This window comes from Lycium barbarum, chromosome 10 (genome assembly GCF_019175385.1).
Source record: "Lycium barbarum isolate Lr01 chromosome 10, ASM1917538v2, whole genome shotgun sequence".
In the NCBI taxonomy this organism is placed as follows: Eukaryota; Viridiplantae; Streptophyta; class Magnoliopsida; order Solanales; family Solanaceae; genus Lycium; species Lycium barbarum.
In genome coordinates, this window is record NC_083346.1 from 68,937,834 (window position 1) to 68,957,998 (window position 20,165).

Sequence of the window (20,165 nt, forward strand, 5' to 3'; positions counted from 1 at the left end):
ACTGCTCTGTTCCACTTGCGCATAAACAAATTTGACATTTTTGTGGAAAATGAGCAAGTAGGGAATCAAAAAAGAAAATAAAAATCAGAGAGAGAAAAATAAAAGGAAAACGGACATGACTAAATATAGACGAGATTCCTACGATTTAACTCTGTGAATTTCGGATTATATTTATTCAGTTTTGATTTTATTTTTTCCATTCATTCTTCTTTTATTTTTGTTATCATTAATTTAGAATAAAAATAGACAAAAATGTAAAAGTAAGTGTTAAAAATAAATTAACATTAAAACGTTAAAATTTGTTCTAGATTTGAAGTCAAAAATAGTTTTCAAATACAAATATCTTTAAAATTTATATATATGTATACTTTTTCATTTATAAAACATCTGCTATTGGAAAACTCAGTTCATCTATGTCTAATTAAATTAACATTAAAACGTTGAAATTTGATCTAGATTTGAAGTGAAAAATAGTTTTCAAAAACGAATATCTATAAAATTTATATATATATATACTTTTTCATTTATAAAACATCTGCTAATGGAAAACTCAGTTCATCTATGTCTAATTTTTAATAAAAGATATTATAATTTTTTTATTTAATATAAAATTAATTACCATATGTATCTACATAAGAAATTTATAATGGTATCCGTTATATCGTCTATATATTAAGCACAGGCTACTTCACTAGTTTAAATGTAAAAGTTGGTAAGGCTGAATAGTTTAAGAAGAGGATTTAGGTATTAGTAAGTCATAACCAATTACAATTTACAGGTTTAGGCTTTACATCTTTCTTGGCAGGTTAGCATCTCTCTCTCCCTCTCTTCTCACCTCACTCACCGCCCCCACCCCTTTCCCCCTCCCTGATTATCGCACAACGTCGAAGAAGAGACTAAGTTAATATTAGCTTCTCAACCTGCTTCTGGTACTAATCTTTTTCCTGTTCTTCTTTTTTTTTTCTTTTTTTCTTTTTGAGGGAATGGGGGATTTGTTGATTTGTTCCTGGCTCTTAATTTATTCATTCTATTTCCTTCCTTGGTTTGATAATTTCATGTATGCGTCTTTATTTTTTACCTGTTCGGCTTTTGGTGTCAAGGAATTGGACAACCTACATGTCAACATTAGCTAACTTTATATGTTCATTATATACAGATACATAAAATTACTTCTTTTTTATTACTATGATTATTGGTTTAGGTAGACATGTCTATGGATTCTTGTCATATAAGTTCTGAGCGAGTAAAGGTAAACTTCCGTTGTTTGGGATACTTTAAGGACGTGTTCGGTGCGGAGGAAAACCTTTTTTTCAATTTTCCATGTTTGGTTGCTCAAAATATTTTTCTTAGGAAAACAAGTTCTTTAAAAAATAAGGAAAATGACAAGTTCCATAAGTGACATTCCAAAATCATTGTCTCCTCCCGACCCACCCAGCCGCCACTGCTTGACCATTCCACCCCCATAGTGTTTTGTTAGATTACACATAAATGTTTTAAGATGATATTTTCTTGCTTACTTACCAAACACAAGAAAATAAGTGAGAAACCACTTGTTTTCCATGAAAAACATTTTCCTCCGTACCAAACACACCCTAAGAGCCGAATGCAAGATTTGTGGTAAAATTTATATGGCAGACTGTAAGCCTGGAACTTCATATTCTTGGAAACTCATACTCCTGATCCGAATAACACAAATGACCATCAATTGATCAAGCTATATACTGTCAGAAATTGTCCATACCATACTTGAGCATAATTATCCTTGTAGTTTTGTACAACATAAAGGAAATAGGGACATCCATTGGTATTTAAATCATACTGTGAAGATCATATCAAGAAATACAGCTAAGTCAGATATTTTGAAGGATATACACCAGAAAAAGAATGTCTAAAAAATGAGCTTAAGTATGAATGCTCGAGACAATCTTGATGTATCTCGCCTTGATGTTTAAGTTGTTATTTTGGGATTTAGACCCTTACTGAAGTAATAGTTTCAACGATATAAAATATGTTTTGCTTAATAAGCATGAAAAACAATTGGACTTTTTCTTTTTTTAAAGTAATTAATTTTTTTTATAAATGTATCACTAAGCTAGTGCAACAGGAGTAACTACAGGTTGTGCAATCCCTTTATTGTGTCTAACATTCCGTCTACATCATGTACAATAACCAGATAGCACAAAAAAGCTAACAAAAAAATACTTCTCTAATGGTTGTGTATGTTTCTCTTTTTGCCTTCAATAATTCTGTTGTTTCTTTCGAGCCGGGAAAACAATTGGACTTGTATTGGGGCAAATAGAGATGTTTTGAAACTTTCCAGTATGATTAGTTGGTTTTGGTCTTTGTATTAGTAATTGGTAAATGCAGAATTATTTTTTGAAAAAAAAGATCAATCACAAAATTTGCTATTAGATACTGAAGCTAAATATCTTTACAAAATATAGGTTTACCCATGTAACCCATCACTCAACCCGTATTAAATGTGGGCGGGTTCGGGCTTGAACCTATTTTTCTCAACCTGTTCAAACCCAACCCAGCTATTTGCTAGCACTAGTCATGAGGGTGCGAGGAAGGTACGGGTGTAATGGAGTTTGAGTGGAGTTGTTTCAAATTGAAGAACTTGGATATGAAACTGTCGGAAATGAATTCTAGGACCTGATGGAGCTGTAGAATAGGGCATTGGAAACTCCGGTGCTGTGGAACCCATATCAGAAAGAGAAAAATTGTAAGTGGGATTTGGATGTGGCAACTAATTTGTAGTGGGATTGGAGTTTGCCTATTACACATAAATTAAGACTTTTGAAACTTGTGGTCTGAAACATGCCAAGTGTGGCTATAAAACTTTTGAAATTTGTGATCTTAAACACACCATGATATTGGGCTATAAAGGGTTCTCGCTAAGAGAAATGGAAGTTGCTACTAAATTATATCCAAATTTGGAAAGGGGTCATTCTTTTTTAAACAGACTAAAAAGAAAATAGGTTCACATAAATTGAAACGGAGGGAGTAGTAACAATGTCAATATGCAAGTCTGGACTTCTCAAGAATGCATAAGATCTGGACTTCTCAAGAATGCATAAAGGACAAGTAGTATGGAGTACAAAAACCAGGAGTCAACGTTCGACAAGTTTATATTGCGAAGCAAAAAGTTTGGAAGTGTTGTTGCACACATGCAGTTTTTTGTATTTGATGTTTGTACTAATGGATGTCTTTCTGTCTCTTGATTCGAACCTGCAGCTAGAATAAACTCCAATGTTTTCTTTTCTTAGTTGCAGGTGCGATTAATTTGTCTTCAATCAAATTACAAATTTGTGATCATGGGCTTGCTTTTTATTACTGTAGGAAGTACTGTGCCTGGTAATGCAAAGACATTTCAGCATGTCTGCTGATCCTGCTTTGGTGGATGAGGATGCTTCTTCAGGCTCAGGGGAGGACTTAAACATGTTAGATGGACACAGTAAGCATCAAACTGTAACACCAAATTCTGGGGGTCGTCGCAAGAGAAGTCGCAAGGCGACTGGTGATGCTATAGTTGATGCAATGCTGGAAATCGCAGCTGCTTCGAAGATGAGAGCAGCTGCCATTATGAGGAATGAGGAGCGCTTTGCTATAAGTAAATGCATAAAAGTATTAGATGAAATGCAAGGTGTTGATCAGAGTATCTACTTTTTTGCATTGGATTTATTTGAGAATCCAAATGCCAGAGAAACTTTTATCTCTCTTAAGAGTGAGAGGCGCTTGACATGGTTGCAGTGTAAGTTTAACACTTCACCAAATGCAGCTAACGGATGAAATTAAGAATCCTGTTACAATTCTCGACTTTCATACGGGGGTGGGGGTTGGGAGGGGGGGGGGGGGTGGGCTTGCTAGGACTTTTACTGTATATTACTATTAGTTTTTGACATTTATATATTACTGGGAGTGGCTGGATGCTTAGTTTAATTCGTAAATTGTTGCCGGCTGTTGATTTTGACTTGTTTGGTTGTGCAAGGCTGCTTGCAAGCTTTAAACTTGATCCGAATATTTCAGTTGGTGAAATGTGACATCATTTAGGACCTTCTATTAATACTTGAGAAAATCAATACCGTAGATTTTTCCATCAAGCATGGATGATTTTGATGTATAAGTAGATGAAGTGGAGTTGTTTGCAGCTGTCTGTAACGGAAGTGTGTTGCACGCGACTTATTCCCATCTTTAATTTCTTTTTCCTTTTTTTTGTTTAGAAAATCATTTGCGCCATTTATCCATAAATTGAGCGCTTCTGCATCTTAAGTTCTTAACTGAAATGCCTAGAAGAACACGATTTAGTATGACATAATAAGGAGGAAGAGCTGGAACCCAGGAACTCCATAATCTTTAAGGTAATTGAGACCATAAAAAGCTTTGTTTGAAATGAGATTTAGTGTGCTGGGAACACAGATAAATGTAAAGTATTCTATGAAAAGTGGCATGAGATAGCCATGTGCCAGCATAAACATTGTAGCTAGGCTTTTCTTTTACTTGTATGTATCTAATATAAGTTGTAAATTTCTCAGGGAAATACTAAAGGGTTTTTGTAACCTTTGAAGAAACAAGGAAACATGTAATTTGCTTAATCTCTTTGTTCTGAACTGTGGATAAAAGTGGTCATTACACACACAAAGAGAGAAAATAGAACTTCAAAACATCTCAAATAAGGACATGTTGTGGTTGGGTTTTATCTGTTTACGAACATAAGGAACTATTAATGCTCAATGGAATTTATGTAAAGGATTATAATAAGTTTAGAACCAAACATAAGGGACTATTTCGATCTTTCTCTCTCACAGATGGCAATTTTCTGTAGCATTGGTGGACAATGAACATAACAGGGTTAATGAAAAATGCATGATAAAACCCGGGTTTTGTATAACAAGGAAAATTTGATAAAAAAATGACTTTACTTTGAGCTTAAACTCAAAATTATTCCTATTTTTTTTGACATGGAGCACTAATAGTCCATATTGTTTGCCAAATTGATGGATTTGTGATCCTACTCCAAATAAACCTTTAGTTTTTAACGGAGAGAACACCATGATTTCATCTCCAAAGATAATAAGAGACCATTCATTACTTCTCCTCATTCATTACTTCTCCTCTTGTTTCTTCTTCCCAAAAAAAAAAAAAAAGGGGGCCTTTAACTGAGATAAACATTATGCAATGCTACCAACAAAGTCCAATATTTAATTTTTGATAAAATTAATAAAACAAAATTACTGATAGAAATTCACCAAATCCTTATGCCACATATGCAAGGAATAACTTAACCATTTGTGGTTGGGTTTTATCTGTTTACGAACGTAAGGGACTATTAATGCTTAATGGAATATATAGGGGTGAACATAAATACCGAAAACTAAAAAATCGAACCGAACCGAACCGAATGAATTTGATTTTTCGATTTTCGGTTTTCGGTTTTTCGGTTCGGTTCCGGTTTTTTAAAATAGCAAATTCGGTGTTCTGTTCGGTGTTCGGTTTCGGATTTCCGGTTTTTCGGTTTAACCGAAAATTTAATATAATATTTTTTTAACCAATATATATTATTATCAATATCATAATTACTTCCATAAATCACAAGTTCACAACAGATATCCAACTATCCAAGCCCAAATTCATTATCCAGTAAATCAAGTAATCAACGATTCAACCCTAGTCCAGTAGTCCACTGCTTCAGACCTTCAATGCTTCACTTCACTGCGTCATTTCCTCAATCCTCTTCACTACTGCTGACTGCTTCACGCCATTTCCTTTTCTTCCACAACTGCTTGACTGCTTCAGCTCTTCCACAATCAACCAGTGAACCAGCGTGGCAGCATTTCGGTTCCCACAAACTTAAGGTAATTTTATTTCCTTCTTATAATTTCTCATTTTTAGGCTCCCACAAACCAGTGTCTTTACATTCTTAATTTCTTATTCAGACGAAATTTCAATTCCCCCAAGTTTTAACTTGTACAAGATGGTAGTGACAATTTCCCCAAGTTTGTAATCTCAATAAATTCCCTCAATATATCATAGAGAAATGGGTATGTCAATATCTAAGTTTGTAAAAATGCTATGTTATTTTTTCAGTTTTGTTGTGGTATTTTGCTGTGGTATTTTTTCAGATTTGTTAAAATTTCTTAAATTATTAGTGGGTTAGGACTTAGGATAATTTCTTGCATATTTGCTGCTCTACTGTTATAGAGCTTTTATCTTATAGTTTCTCTTTTTAATTTTTTATAGATGGCGGATGAAACTAGATTAAGTTTGGCTGGTTCAACTGATACCGTACCTAATACAGATAATAGCAATGACAACTCACTTAACACTGAGCCCCAGGTAACAAAGAAAAGAAAGAATATAAAATCTAGATCAGATGTTTGGGAGCACTATGATAAGGTCATTGTAAATGATATTGTTAAAGCAAAGTGTAGACATTGTAAAAATCTTTATGCAGCTAATACATCTGTAAATGGAACAACGGGATTGAGAAAATATATAACTTTGAGGTGCCTACCATATAAAGCCAAGAGTGAAACTAGCACTCAGAAAAAGATAAATTTTGCATCTACGGATGAGCATGAGCCGCGTTGGGAATTTGATCAACAATTAATTAGGAGGGCTTTAGTTGAGATGATAATTATAGATGAACTACCATTTAGCTTTGTAGAAAAGGAAGGCTTCAAGAAGTTTATGCAAGTAGCCCAACCTTTATTTCAAGTTCCTTCCCGTAGAACAGTAACAAGGGATTGTTATGGACGTTACGATGAATTGAGACTAGATTTGAAGAAGTCTTTTAGAGAAGCAAAAGCAAAAATTTGCCTTACCACTGACACATGGACATCGTTGCAAAGAATTAATTATATGTGATTGACTGCTCACTATATTGATAGAGATTGGGTTTTGCATAAAAAAATATTGAATTTTTGCTCTATCACTAGTCATAAGGGTGAGCATATGGCAGAGGCTATTGACACTTGTTTGCTTTATTGGAACTTGGATCAAATTTTTACTGTTACTGTTGATAATGTTTCTTCCAACGATGTTACAGTTAGAGAATTGTCTAAACAGTTAAATAATTGGGAAACTAATATAATGGATGGTAAGCATCTTCATGTGAGATGTATGGCTCACATACTTAATCTAATTGTGCAAGAAGGTTTGAAGGAAATTGATGCTTCTGTCAAACGTGTTAGGCAAATGGTAAGGTATGTTAGATCATCTTCGGCAAGAGGAGCTCACTTTAAGAAATGTTGTGAAGTTCAAAAGGTGGAATGTTCTAAATCATTAGAGCTAGATGTGCCTACTAGGTGGAATTCCACCTACTTAATGGTGGATACAGCACAACACTTTGAGAAGGCCTTTGATAGGTTTGATTTTTTTGATGAGAATTTTAAAACTTATCTTGCTACTCATGTTTGTGAAGATGGAAGTGTTGCAGGTCCTGTCGCATGTGATGATTGGGCGAATGTAAGGAATGTGGTAAAGTTTCTTGAAAGATTTCATGAGCTCACCGTAAAGGTTTCAGGTTCACATTACGTTACTTTTAATGTTCATTTTGAGGATATATGTGATCTTGATGTGCATTTGAAAGTGTGTTTAGAAAGTGAAGATGTTAGTTTATGTATAATGGCTGAGCGAATGAGACAAAAGTTCAAAAAGTATTGGGGGGATCCCGAAAAGATGAACAAAATGATTTTTATTGCTTCCGTGTTGGATCCTCGTAATAAATTTGTGTATGTTAACTTTGGGCTTGAAGAGCTATTTGGCGAGGAAGTAGGAAAGAAAGTAAGCGAAGGAGTGTATGATTATATGAAATCTTTGTTTGGAGAGTATCTAAAAAATTATTCAAGAGAATTTCATCATAAATCATCTCCATCTACATCTTCTTCATCTCAATGCTCATCTGATGTATCTTCTAATTCTGACACCTCTTTGAAGAAAAAAAAGCTTTGAGAGCTAAGCTTCACTTGAAGAAACAAAAAGAAGATTCTGGGTGTGCGAGTGCTAAATCGGAGTTGGATAGATACATTAGTGAAGATCAAGAACTTGAAGATGAACGTGTTGAGTTTTCGATCTTAGATTGGTGGAAAGTAAATGCTCCTAGATTTCCCGTTCTTTCAGAGTTGGCTCGTGATGTATTGGCTATTCCGGTTTCTAGTGTGGCATCGGAATGTGCATTTAGTACTGGTGGGCTTATTCTTGATCCATTTAGAAGTTCATTAACTCCTAAATATGTGCAATATCTTATTTGTTCTCAAGATTGGCTTAGAGAGGAGACTAAACCCGTTAGTGTGGAAGAAAGTTTGGAGTATCTTGAGAAACTTGAACTTGGTAAGGTTTTATATATTTTTGTGTGTTTTAGTGCAAAAATCATATTCTTATTTATGTTGTATGACACATTTGATTAAATTATCTTTAGAGATGGCAAATAGTGGAAGAGATCCTTGCATTGTTAATGTTTGATTGCAATTTGCTATTTTTTGCTACTAGTGGTAAGTTCAATATTTTATTTTGTAGTTTTGTTCTTTTATCCTGAAAGTTATATTCTAACTTTTGGTTTTATCTTACTTCTTATCATGTTCAAGTTCAACCATGCCTCCTAAAGCTCGTTCACATGTTTGGGAATACTTTGCGATAGTTCAAGACAATGAAGAAAGGCGTAAAGTAAGGTGTTTGATATGCGGTATGATACTTAAATATAATCCAAAAGTGACTGGCACAAGTTCCTTGTTGAAGCATATTGAGAAATGTCTTGAGCGTCAACAAGAGAGGCAAATTCGCCTTCAAATTTAAGCTTATGTTTTGAATTTGGTGAATTTCGGACCAAATTGTGATTGCTAGTATTGTGTTAAGACGATGGATTTAAGACTTAGTTCGTGACAGCTAATGTTTTGTATTTGGAGCTAGATTTTAAGAAATTTGTGTTGTTTGGATGCTACTTGTTTTAAACTTATGTTATTTGTGTTGCTCGTTTTTACTGTGTGCGTTGTTTTGCTGCATGTTGTTACTGGTTTCCTCTGTTAAGTGTTAAGGTACTGATTTTATTTCTGGACTGGCTGGCGGCTGCTGCTGCTGTTGCAGCTGCTGGTTGCGGGCTGCTGCCGCAGCTACTGGTTGCGGGCTACTGCCTACTGCTTACAACCTTTGGGATGGAAAACTTTAACATTTCCTTGCTAAGAAATGATTGTTTGGAGCTCTTCAGTAGTTTGTTTGGGTATTGATCATTTAAAGGAATATAATTATTGGTGACTGGACTGAATTTAGGAAATCGGGTTCGCAATTATCAAGGAAATATGTTTCATCAGTTCGTCTAAAAATGAATATATCTGTAAATGACAAATTGCATTGTGATTGCTTAGAAGGCTTCTACCTTCCTTACTTGTCGATTCAAGCATCTGTATATGCTTTGACTTCACTTGCTAACAGTAAAATTACTGAATCTGTTTTCAGTAATTTGTACAGTATGCTTATGTGCTGTTGTGATTTAACGATTTTATCATTTTGACCTTCATAGAATAATAATGGAGGAATTGATCACTCCTAGATTGGTGGCTGCTGCTGCGGCTACTACTGGTTGCTGCTGGCAGTGGCTGGTGCTGGCTGCTGGCAGTGGCAGTGGCTGATACTGGCAGTGGCTGGTGCTGCTGGCTGCTGGCTGCTGCTGTTGATCATGAATCATTTAATAACGGGTGACTATTGCTTAACCAATGCCAAAAAACCGAATTAGAAAACCGAAGCCGAACCGAACCAAACTTCAAAACACCGTACCGAACCGAACTAATTCGGTGCGGTGTTCGGTTTCCACTTTAAAAAAATTGAAACCGAAATACCGAATCGAACTTTGAAAAAACCGAATGCCCACCCCTAGGAATATATGTAAAGGATTATAATAAGTTTAGAACCAAACATAAGGGACTATTTCGATCCTTCTCTCTCATAGATGGCAATTTTCTGCAGCATTGGTGGGCAATGAACATAATAGGGTTAATGAAAAACATTTTTTTTGCACGGATTGCCCTTCTTTTGGGGTGGTCTTTAAATTTTGCCCCTCATATTTGTGGTCTTTAAATTTTGCCCTTCGCTTGGATACCTGAGGTTCTGGGTTCGAACCCCCGCTCAGGCATAAAATAAAAAATAATTTCGCAAGACTGGGCTGGGGGGAGTGTATGCCGGATCCGGCATAAAGTCCTTAAGGAAAAACTAAAGTTATGCCGGAGGGGGCATAACTTTTCCTCAAGGCATAGTTTAGTTATGCCTTATGGGGAAAAACTTTTCCTTAAGGAACAATGCCTTATGGGGCAGACTTTTAATTAAGGCATAACTAAAAGTATGCCCCATAAGACAGAACTTTTTCTTAAGGTATAGACTTTGCCTTATAAGGCAAACTTTTAGTTATGCCTTAAGGAAAAATTCCGCCTTATGTGGCCTATAAAAGTTTGTCCATTAAAAGTATACCCCCACCGGCATAAACTTGTGAAGGAGTTATCAAAGTTATGCCGGACCCGGCATACTTATGCCAAGTCTGCCCATAAGGCATAAGTATGCCAGGTCCGGCATAAGTTTGGTAATTCCTTAACAAGTTTATGCCGGTGGGGGCATACTTTTAATGGGCAAACTTTTATGCCGGACCCGGCATAAACTTGTGAGGAATTACCAAAGTTATGCCGGACCCGACATACTTATGCCAAGTCTGCCCATAAGGCATAAGTATGCCAGGTCCGGCATAACTTTGGTAATTCCTTCACAAGTGTATGCCGATGGGGGCATAGCGAAATTTAAACTCTGCCTTGCGATTTTTTTAAAAAAATTTTGACTGTGTGGGGGTTCGAACCTGGAACCCATGGGGTTTAGCCCAAGGACAAAATTTAAAGATTTCAAATATGAGGGGCAAAATTTAAAGACCACCCCAAAAGAAGGGCAATTCTGCGAATTGCCCAATGAAAAATGCATGATAAAACCCGGGTTTTGTAATAACAAGGAAAAGTTGATAAAAAAAATGACTTTACTTTGAGCTTAAACTCAAAATTATTCCTATTTTTTTGACATGGAGCACTAATAGTCCATATTGTTTGCCAAATTGATGGACTTTTGATCCTACTCCAAATAAACCTTTAGTTTTTAACGGACATAACACCATGATTTCATCTCCAAAGATAATAAGAGACCATTCATTACTTCTCTTCTTGTTTCTTCCCCCAAAAAAAAGGCCTTTAACTGAGATAAACGTTATGCAATTGCTACCAACAAAGTCCAATATTTAATTTTTGATAAAATTAATAAATTAATAAAACAAAAGTACTGATAGAAATTCACCAAATCCTTATGCCACATATGCAAGGGATAACTTAACCATTTGTGGGTTTGCTTTATTAGTGTCTACTGCTGAAGATGGTATGAGGCGTTGGAATACTAAGGCAGTGAGTGATGGATGGAATGAAAGTGTTAAAGAAATTCTGAAAATTTCAATTATTGCTTTCCAAGTGAATTAAGATTCACAATTTGTCTTTGGTCCTCTTTATCCTTGAATCCAAACAAGGAGCAAATTGATTAATCAATTTGGGAGAACTAAACATTATCAAATTCGTGAATCATTAGAAATAGATTCTTAAGTGGCTAAGAAGAGTAACAACTGTTGTTTCTCATTCTTTTTCCACTAATTCTGCATTACTTCCTCATAGGTAGACACTTAACATGTAAAATACACACCACAACAAGAAAGTGAAACTTGGAAACAGATTAATGTTGTTTGCCTATAATCAGTTTCCATTCAGCAGTGCGTTACTTGACTGATGTTTATTATCAAGTTAGCACATTTCTAACAAACTAATTTGGGGAAAGAAAATGTGCCCTAGCAAGAACATATTCTTTTCCAGCAATCCAGACACCAGTTTTCGACCATTGGATGTCCTCCCATTCCAGATTGTCCTGCAGAACCTGCCAAATAACGTAAGATCAGAAATAATCAGAAAAAAGCAGGTGCGCAGTGCAGAAGGCGGACTTTTACATTAGGGGATGTATACTGAAATTGGGAGAAAGTCAATGCAGCTTTTCACAGTATATCTCTTCATTGTCCATTTCAAAGCACTCTAATGTTTCCTGCGCTTATTGCTTTTGAAGACACTGCCTCTTACCATTTGGAGAGCTCAAGAGACCAGAGCGCCACCCCCCCCTCCCTCCCACAAAACAAGCAGAAAAATTGATAAATGTAACTCGTGAGTTATGTGCATATTGCACCCAAAGGTGTGACCTCGTGATCAATGAAGTGGATTAAGAACCATGAGATTTCATGTTCAAATCTCAGCGGAGGCAAAAACACTAGGTGTCTTACCATCTATCCAAGCCTTGGTGGACAGAGTTACGTGGTACTTGTTGCTGGTGGAAGGTAGCAGGTATCCGTGGAATTAGTCGAGGTGCGCGTAAGCTGGCCCAGGCACCACGCTTACAAATAAAAATAAAAAGAGTTATGCACATATTCTTCTCGTCTCAATGTGTTATCTACATTAGTATATATAGGCAGAAACCTAGGAAAATAAATATTTAGGAAAAGAACCATCTAGTCATGCTGTCTTAGAGCAAGCACAAATGACACCTGAATAGCAGCTTCATGGAAAATTATCTTAACCCTCATATTCTCTATTAGACAAGTTCTTCCAAATCAGTCCCTCAAAGAGTGTTGAAACTTGGGTGTAATTTGAGGAAGTTTTGACTCTCAAATGTTATGAATGCAAAGGATAGTAAGATCAGGAACATTTCAATAGTGTTTATACAAGCGGTGAAGGAAAACATTGGGAAGAATACAAAAGGTTTATAACAAAAAAAGGGATATATCTTATTTTTGAAATTTGCGCTACACAACTTAAAAGTCATAGTAAACCAGTGCACATAACCTACTGGAACTTTGATCCACTACTACATGACTCTTACCTAATACATTACTGCATGGAAATTGGAAAGATAACAAGGATAAATACCTCGACATGTTGAAGGGGCAAAGGAATCCCAATTGATAGCATTAGCTCCTGGGGTAAAGGCCTTTTACAGCAGGACCACTTAAACACGTCAACGATGATACTTTCACTATCCACCACATTTTTTCCCCCATTTGCCACATGAGGTTTGTCACCATCCATCTCAGGCGTCTGTGATGCTGAAGTAGCCTTTACCAATTTTTCTCCATTAAAAAAAGCTCATACCTTGAATTAATTAACCAGTCAGTCGGTAAAGGAAAATGGAGCTTACGAACAAAATGTAAAAAATGGACGTAAGGTCATCTAAGACTTGGCAGCATAGTTAGCTAAGGTCATCAAAATCTCTCAAAGAATACGAACATAAATCAATTAACTACTAGGCTCATCAAAAGATTCAATTTGGCTCCCCCGATCTACACTCAAACCAAAGAAGCAAAAGTAGAAGAAAGAAAGAAAGAGAATATCTCCGAGTCACATCTGCCCCTTTTTCCTTGGTCCTTATTTTTATCTTCTCGGGCCCCTGGCCGCAAAAGCACAGAGAAATTCAGGAGCACTTTCGTCTCAGCTCTATTTTTCCGCAAAAATGAGTCATCAAATGCATCAGTATGCCATAATTTATAGTGAAAGACAAAGAGTGAGCATCCAAACAACTCTTCACAGGCAATTTATAGCTTAGCTTGAGATCGCACCAAACAAAAAAGGCTCAGTTTGTACCTCCGAGAACGGGTCTCCAGATACAAAACTTCTCCCTTCTTCAGACGCGAAGATGTGAAAAGCGGCTTTGTCAGACCCTTGTCAGCAACAACACTGATGCTGTATTTCATCCCGGTAAGGAACGTTCAACAGTAAGTAAATGTGAACCTTAAAACCCACAAAAGTTAAGGTAAGAGCTTCGGGCATAGGAAAAGATTATTCTCTTACTTCTCCTACTTCCTTTGAAAATATAGATCAATCAATGACTTCGTAACTGAATTTAGATCTACCAACACAAGGAAACAGCGATCCAAGTAAAATTCTAGCGTTAATACCAAGGCCTTAGTATTAGAAAAGTCCTTAGGTACCGAGAACAGATCAAAACCATGTGCATATCCAGCTTAAGAAGACTGAATGATACTTCAACATGTCATCGTTACTGCTTCAAAATAACACTTCTAGTCCTACACTCTATTCAACAATTTTAGGAAGAGCAGTGGGAATTCAGAATAAGGATGAAGATTGCAGGCAAACCCTTCCTGAATCTGCTTAAATATCATGGAACAAATTGAAGAGAACTTTTGGAGCGTCTAGGTTAAGAAACATCATAGTGAAAACTAAAGTCTTCCCAGACAGCGACAATAAGTTGAAAGTACCATTGTCCAACAATTTTGTGCCAAATTCGATAAAAACAGTAAGAAACAGATTTTAGTCGAGAACTAAACTCTCCAAGAAATATAAAATAACATACCAAGGCTCGTTGCAAAGGTTGAACTGAATTATTACTTCACATACAAATCGCTGTTGTCATAATGCATTCCACGAGAAAGAGAACCAACAAGTTAAGATTCAGTAGATTGGAAAATAAAAGCACCATAACATCAATTTAAAAACAAAAAGCTAATTCCAAGTGTTGCAGTTATTAAAGTGAGGTAGCTTAACAAAAAGATACAAGCACAAGATTGACAACTGTAAAGAAGATACACCATCAGATCCATTGCGGGTAGGTATTTTAATCAGGGCAAGCACAAAATAAGAGAGGGAGGAGAATTACTTTCTCTAAAATTATTTTTATGCATGCATGCAGCAAGCGTAATGAGTTCTCTATTACCATTCCCGTCAAATCTTCTAAATACGAATCACATATTACTGACTTCAAGAAGATTATATAGGACATTTGAAGATGACTTATTTTTCAATTTCAGTTCCGAGATTCCATGCCATTCACACAAAATGATGAAGAAGGAATCTACTAGATTTCCAAGGGATATATGATGGAAATTTTCAGGTTTTATTATTAGCATTTTGCTAATACTTTCTCCCTATAAGTTGAGGTAGAAGCTTGTTCACCTAATTGTAGGCTTGTAGCATTTTATTTAGTGCAAATTTTCTCCTTTTTCATTTGTTTGTATGGACTGTCTTCACTAGATCCTAGTAACCCACCACATGTTCCATTGAGAAAGGTCTATGAAAAGCGCTTGTGGAAAAGGCATAATTCAGCAATAATCACCACTAGATATGCTATATATAGAAAACAAAAGTTTACAACAACAACAACCCACAAGTGGGGTCTGGGAAGGGTAGGATGTACCCAGACTTTACCCATACCTTTGTGGGGTAGAGATACTATTTTCGATAGAGCCTCGGCTTAACAGAAGTGTAACTATAGCATGATATAAAGGAAAATACGGCAGCAAAATAGCAAGATAAACCGAGCAAATGAAGCAACAGGTAGTAGTGAAAATTTGAAGAATGAGATACTACGCAAAATACTAACTAATACTACTAAATAAGGAAAAGATGAGAAGAGGAGATTGACCCCCTGTCTCTCCCTCATAAAGTAAGACAATGCTCGGCTACCAACTACCCTTATACCTTTATCGTCGACCCCAAACCTTCATATCTCAAGTTATGTCCTTAGTAAGCTAAAGATGTGTCATGTCCTGTCTAATCACCTCCCCCCAGGTAGAAAAGAAAAATTTAGTGTTAAAAAAAAGTGGTCAAATAAGGAGGACTACTTCCTAGTAGATCGAACCCAAAGCAGCATTAATTTGAAGAGTTTTGAGGCACTAGAGGGGGAGAGGGAGGAAAGAATTTGCATCAGTTTTTAGAAATTTTGTGAATGTCTAATGCAGAATAGAATTGAACTAAGTAGGGCATTATCGAAGCTGCAGCTCTGGTGGTCATCGTGCGCTCCACAGCCACAGGAGCTAGAGTGGGCTCCGAAGTTAAGGAATATGAAAGACAAGGTTCAAGGTCAGTGGTTCCACCTCCTTTCTGAAGGGAAAGAAACACCACAAAAATTCTCAGTGGTGAAAATACCCAAAAAGAGATAATTAGACATATAAAATCAGAGACCAAAAGCAAAAAAAAAGTTGCAATGGAGGATGCATATGCAAGTCCATCACTGACAACTGATACAATCATCTGCACATAAAACCTAAAGGACAGGCATTCAATAATAGAGAAGGTAAACTGTTTAGACAAGAAACTAGAAAGACTACAGGATGCGCACCTCCACAACATGGCACCGCTCAACTTGGTAGCTGTAACCAATTGCAGCCCCCCAGGCACGTGACCGAACAGTATTTTTCAGTGTTGATATGTAGCCTTCAAAAAATTTCCAAAGGAAAATGATATCATAAAAGCAATGGATCAAGCTTTAATACAAAAAATAAGTTCTACCAGTGACATCGAACAGATTTAAGCTTTTATTCATCAAAGAAATGGCATATTCTAAACAAGTCATAGTTTTTCTTTTTCTTTTTCTCCTTGAATACAAAAAATAAGTTCTACTAATGAGAAAAAGTTATGAGGTGAAAGACAAGATGGCAGAATACATCAATAAAACTGCTGGCCAGCTGCATCCTAAATCTACAAAGGTATTTCACTGAATAAGACCGTTGCTTTCGCAATATATATGAAAGAAAACTACCTTCTTCCCAAACATAATCAACAAAAAGGAAACTGTCTAGGAAAAGTCTACCATTGGCGCCATCCAGAGGCACCAAGATAGTGCACATTTGCACTAATTTTTTTTTTTTGATAATCGTGTCGTCCGAGCCAGCTTGCGCACACCTCGACTATTTTTCACGGATACCTGTCACCTCCCACCAGCAACAGCTACCAGGTAACTCCATCCTCAAAGACTAGGACAGACCGGAAGAAATCACCTAGTGTTTTTGTCTCTGTTGGGATTTGAATCCGAGACCTCATGGTTAATTTTTATTCTTATCATAATCAGGTAAAGTTCTCATTCAAGTGCATATTTCAGGACATTTAGCATCTTCAATGTTAAGGGCTAACTATTAATATAGGGACTGGAAAATTAGTGCCAATATGGTCAAAATATTTCCTTATAGAAAAGAAAATCCCAAAGTAGAAAGTCAGATCTATTTTTATGATAAATCCCACCCCAGAACGACAGATCTATTAAATGTTACCACATGACTAATTCGTACATATTTTGACACCATCTAGCTGTGTTACAGTGTTAGTAATGAAATATTATCCAATTCGAAAACTATAATAATAGTCCCCACATGTCAGAGTACCTTTTTTAAATTGAGTTTGATATAGGTTCATAGGAGCAAGGTGTTTACAAAGTGCTTCAGCTAGATTGATAGCCGGCTTTTAATAATATGATTATATGCTTTCACAATATAAGTGTCAAAAATAGGAAGTTAGGTAATAATTGGATAAGAATATCAATCAAAATTATTGGACCATTAAAAGAAGGTAAATTTTGTGACAAAAAAGAACGAACTTATGCAACAGCATAAATAAAATTATGCTCCATTATCCAGCAATTAGCACTTTAGCATCACCGAAGCAAGATTCAGTTCTAATAGACTTACAATCTTGTGGAGGCAGCACTCAGATTGTAGCACGTAACTCCTGAATGGTTGGCAGAAGAGGAGAAGCAGCAGTACGACAGTACCCTCTATGCATAAGAACTGGATAAGAGTGAAAGATGTTAGCAACCCATATTGTGTCTATTCAAGTACAGAAAATAATTAGGTCTAGTGAAGCAAAACCAAAAGGTTTCCTAAGATTGCAACAACAACAACAACATATCCAGTGAAATCTCACAATATGGGATCTGGGGGCGTAAAGCGTATGCAGACTTTACCCCTACCTTGGAAGGTAGAGAGGTTGTTTCCGAAAGATTCTCGGCTCAAGAGAAAGCATGACAAAAAAATGGTCAGATAAGGACAAACAATTTACAGCAGTATAGTCTGAAACAAATAGTAGTAGAAATCAAAGGACAAAAACTATAGAGCAAAACTGTGACTATTGGTACGAAAAGATAAGCGGGACTACCTACTAGCCTTCTACCCTAATCTGAGTCCTCCATAACATCCTATCTAAGGTCATGTCCTCATTAAGATGGAACACACCTCTCGCCAATACTTCTTCGGACTACCTCTACATCTCTTGAAACCGTCCATTCCCACTGAGGCATCTGTGTCTCTCCTCTTCACATGTCCAAATCATCTCAGCCACGCTTTCTGCATCTTGTCCTCAACCGAGGCCACTCCTACCTTGTCCTGGATATCTCCATTCCTAATTCTATCTCTCTTAGTGTGCCCAGGTTTCAAAGGATTGCCTGAATGTAAAAAAGATATAACGATGGTCATTCATAGAAAATAACCAGATTAATTTTTCCCCTCTTTCTCAAGACAAAAACAGAACATGGTAGAACAACCATCAATATGGAGAACGGAATTATGGAGCGATTCCATTTAGAAGATTTTTTGGACTCTTGCCTTTTCTTTCACATCAAATGAATATAAAATTGATTGACCGATCAATGTTCTCGGACTTTTTGAAAACATGGAGGGTTGACCAGCAAACTTTGCAAGATTTCCATCATCTTGGAGAACGGTAAAACCACTATGACTTGGCAAAACAGTTAATCAAGTAGCAGTATGTTTTCCAGTGCAGATTATCCTAAGAGCAAGTCAAAAGGAACTCTTCTTGTTCCAATCCTCTCCAGCCCTTCATACTCTAAGAAATATTCCTCGTTACTACACTTTCTTTTTCATCCTGCGCTTCAACCCTTTATCCATAGACTTCCATTCCAGGTTTCGTTCGATCTGCACAGCACGCTGCTCCACAGTAGTTCTCCCTTCTCACTGCAGTAGTCTGCATCTAACACATTATACGCATCCTACTATATGATTCAACAAAGTACCGCAATAAGTAGCTTATTATTGTATCCATGCGTTGTGTGATTCCCATGAATATCTTAAGATTGTGATACGTATCTACAACTCACATATAATACGTGAAATTCATGTGATTCAAATGTTCTAATGTCAGATCACATCAGGTCCTCAGATCCAGCTGGTGGTGAGGTTAATATTGATGTTCAAGATGGATACAAAGTGTATCCCAGGGGTTTTTAAGAGTTTTATTGATCCAGCACTAAGCCTGTGCTGTAAAAGGATATTCATAGAGCTATAACCGAAAGTGTGGCCCTTTCTGGCCTTGTAGGATATCAATGAGATCTAACGAGAATTCTGCATCATTGACAAATTCCTATTTACACTAAAAAGAAAACGGAAGTATACAGTTTAGCTTGATCTTCTGAATGGAGCTGGCTAGGTCCTCCAAGCATGTCAAATTGCTTTCAATCCGCACTGTCCACCATATTCCAGTTTATATGTGTAAGTGTGTATATTTAGTACCTTGTTAAGATGGCACTTCTATCAATTCTTGATATTTATTTACAGGAAATGGTCACTGGTCAATTATTCACAAGCATATTGGTTCTATAGGTTTTCTTGACTATTTTTAACATTCCTTAACTATTATTGTATCTTACGACACGACTCATGATTCAAAAAATTGCCCATTTGTTACGCGATATGTATCTTGATTTCACAACTATTCTTCACACCACTATCAGAACACACCCAAAGGTTTGAACACCATCAGATAGCACTATGGTGGCATACTTCCATTAAAGGATTTGGAAGAAACGTTGGAAGCTATAGAGATCAAGAAGATGTTTATCGTGGAAGAAGAGCCCAAGAATGAACCGAAGAATTATGGCGAAGAGTGGGATAAGTGCTACATATTATTTTATGGTCCAAGTCCAAGAGGAGGAGGATTGAGCCCACAAGGAACCCAAAGCATTTTTTTTGCGCGGATTGCCCTTCAAAGGCACTGGTCTTTAATTTTTGCCCCTCAAATTGCTGGTCTTTAATTTTTGCCTTTCGCCTAATACCCCGACATTTGAGGTTTGAACCCCGGCTTAGTCAATAAAAAATAAATTCGCAAGACAGAGTTTCGTAGCAAAATTAGGCCTATTCGGACAAAAGTTAGGCCTTAAGGCAAAATTCAAGCTGAGTAAAAAAAAAAATTTTTTTTTTTGCCTTAATGCAAACCTTTAACTTAACGTAGCAAAACTTTTCCTTAAGGTAAAGTTTGCCTTATGCCTGAAGGCAAAACTTTGCCTTAAGTAGAGTTTGCAGTCAAACTCTGCCTGATAAGGAG

The 20,165-nt window shown here is 36.5% G+C and overlaps 2 protein-coding genes across 14 annotated transcripts; one reads left to right on the forward strand and one right to left on the reverse strand.

Moving 5' to 3' along the window:
* Window positions 1–671: 671 nt before the first annotated feature.
* LOC132615287 (uncharacterized) lies at window positions 672–4,066 on the forward strand. Of its 2 annotated transcripts, none has more exons than XM_060329851.1 (2): window positions 672–805; window positions 3,343–4,066. In XM_060329851.1, exon 2 carries the CDS (start codon window positions 3,361–3,363, stop codon window positions 3,790–3,792), a length of 432 nt encoding a protein of 143 aa, XP_060185834.1. In that variant the 5' UTR covers window positions 672–805; window positions 3,343–3,360; the 3' UTR covers window positions 3,793–4,066. The 2 variants fall into 2 exon arrangements, with proteins under 2 accessions (XP_060185834.1, XP_060185833.1); XM_060329850.1 differs by having other exon boundaries at window positions 791–929.
* Window positions 4,067–11,555: 7,489 nt separating this feature from the next.
* LOC132614580 (uncharacterized) lies at window positions 11,556–19,449 on the reverse strand. Of its 12 annotated transcripts, none has more exons than XM_060329054.1 (6): window positions 19,238–19,449; window positions 17,519–17,617; window positions 16,177–16,271; window positions 12,972–13,193; window positions 12,329–12,438; window positions 11,556–11,934 (listed from the first exon to the last, which is right to left on the reverse strand). In XM_060329054.1, the coding sequence occupies exons 4-6, from the start codon at window positions 13,128–13,130 to the stop codon at window positions 11,805–11,807; spliced, it is 399 nt and encodes a 132-aa protein (XP_060185037.1). In that variant the 5' UTR covers window positions 13,131–13,193; window positions 16,177–16,271; window positions 17,519–17,617; window positions 19,238–19,449; the 3' UTR covers window positions 11,556–11,804. The 12 variants fall into 12 exon arrangements, 8 of the variants coding, with proteins under 8 accessions (XP_060185037.1, XP_060185038.1, XP_060185039.1 ...); XM_060329055.1 differs by lacking the exon at window positions 19,238–19,449 and adding an exon at window positions 17,800–17,940; XM_060329056.1 differs by lacking the exon at window positions 19,238–19,449 and adding an exon at window positions 17,754–17,772.
* Between the last annotated feature and the right edge of the window lie 716 nt (window positions 19,450–20,165).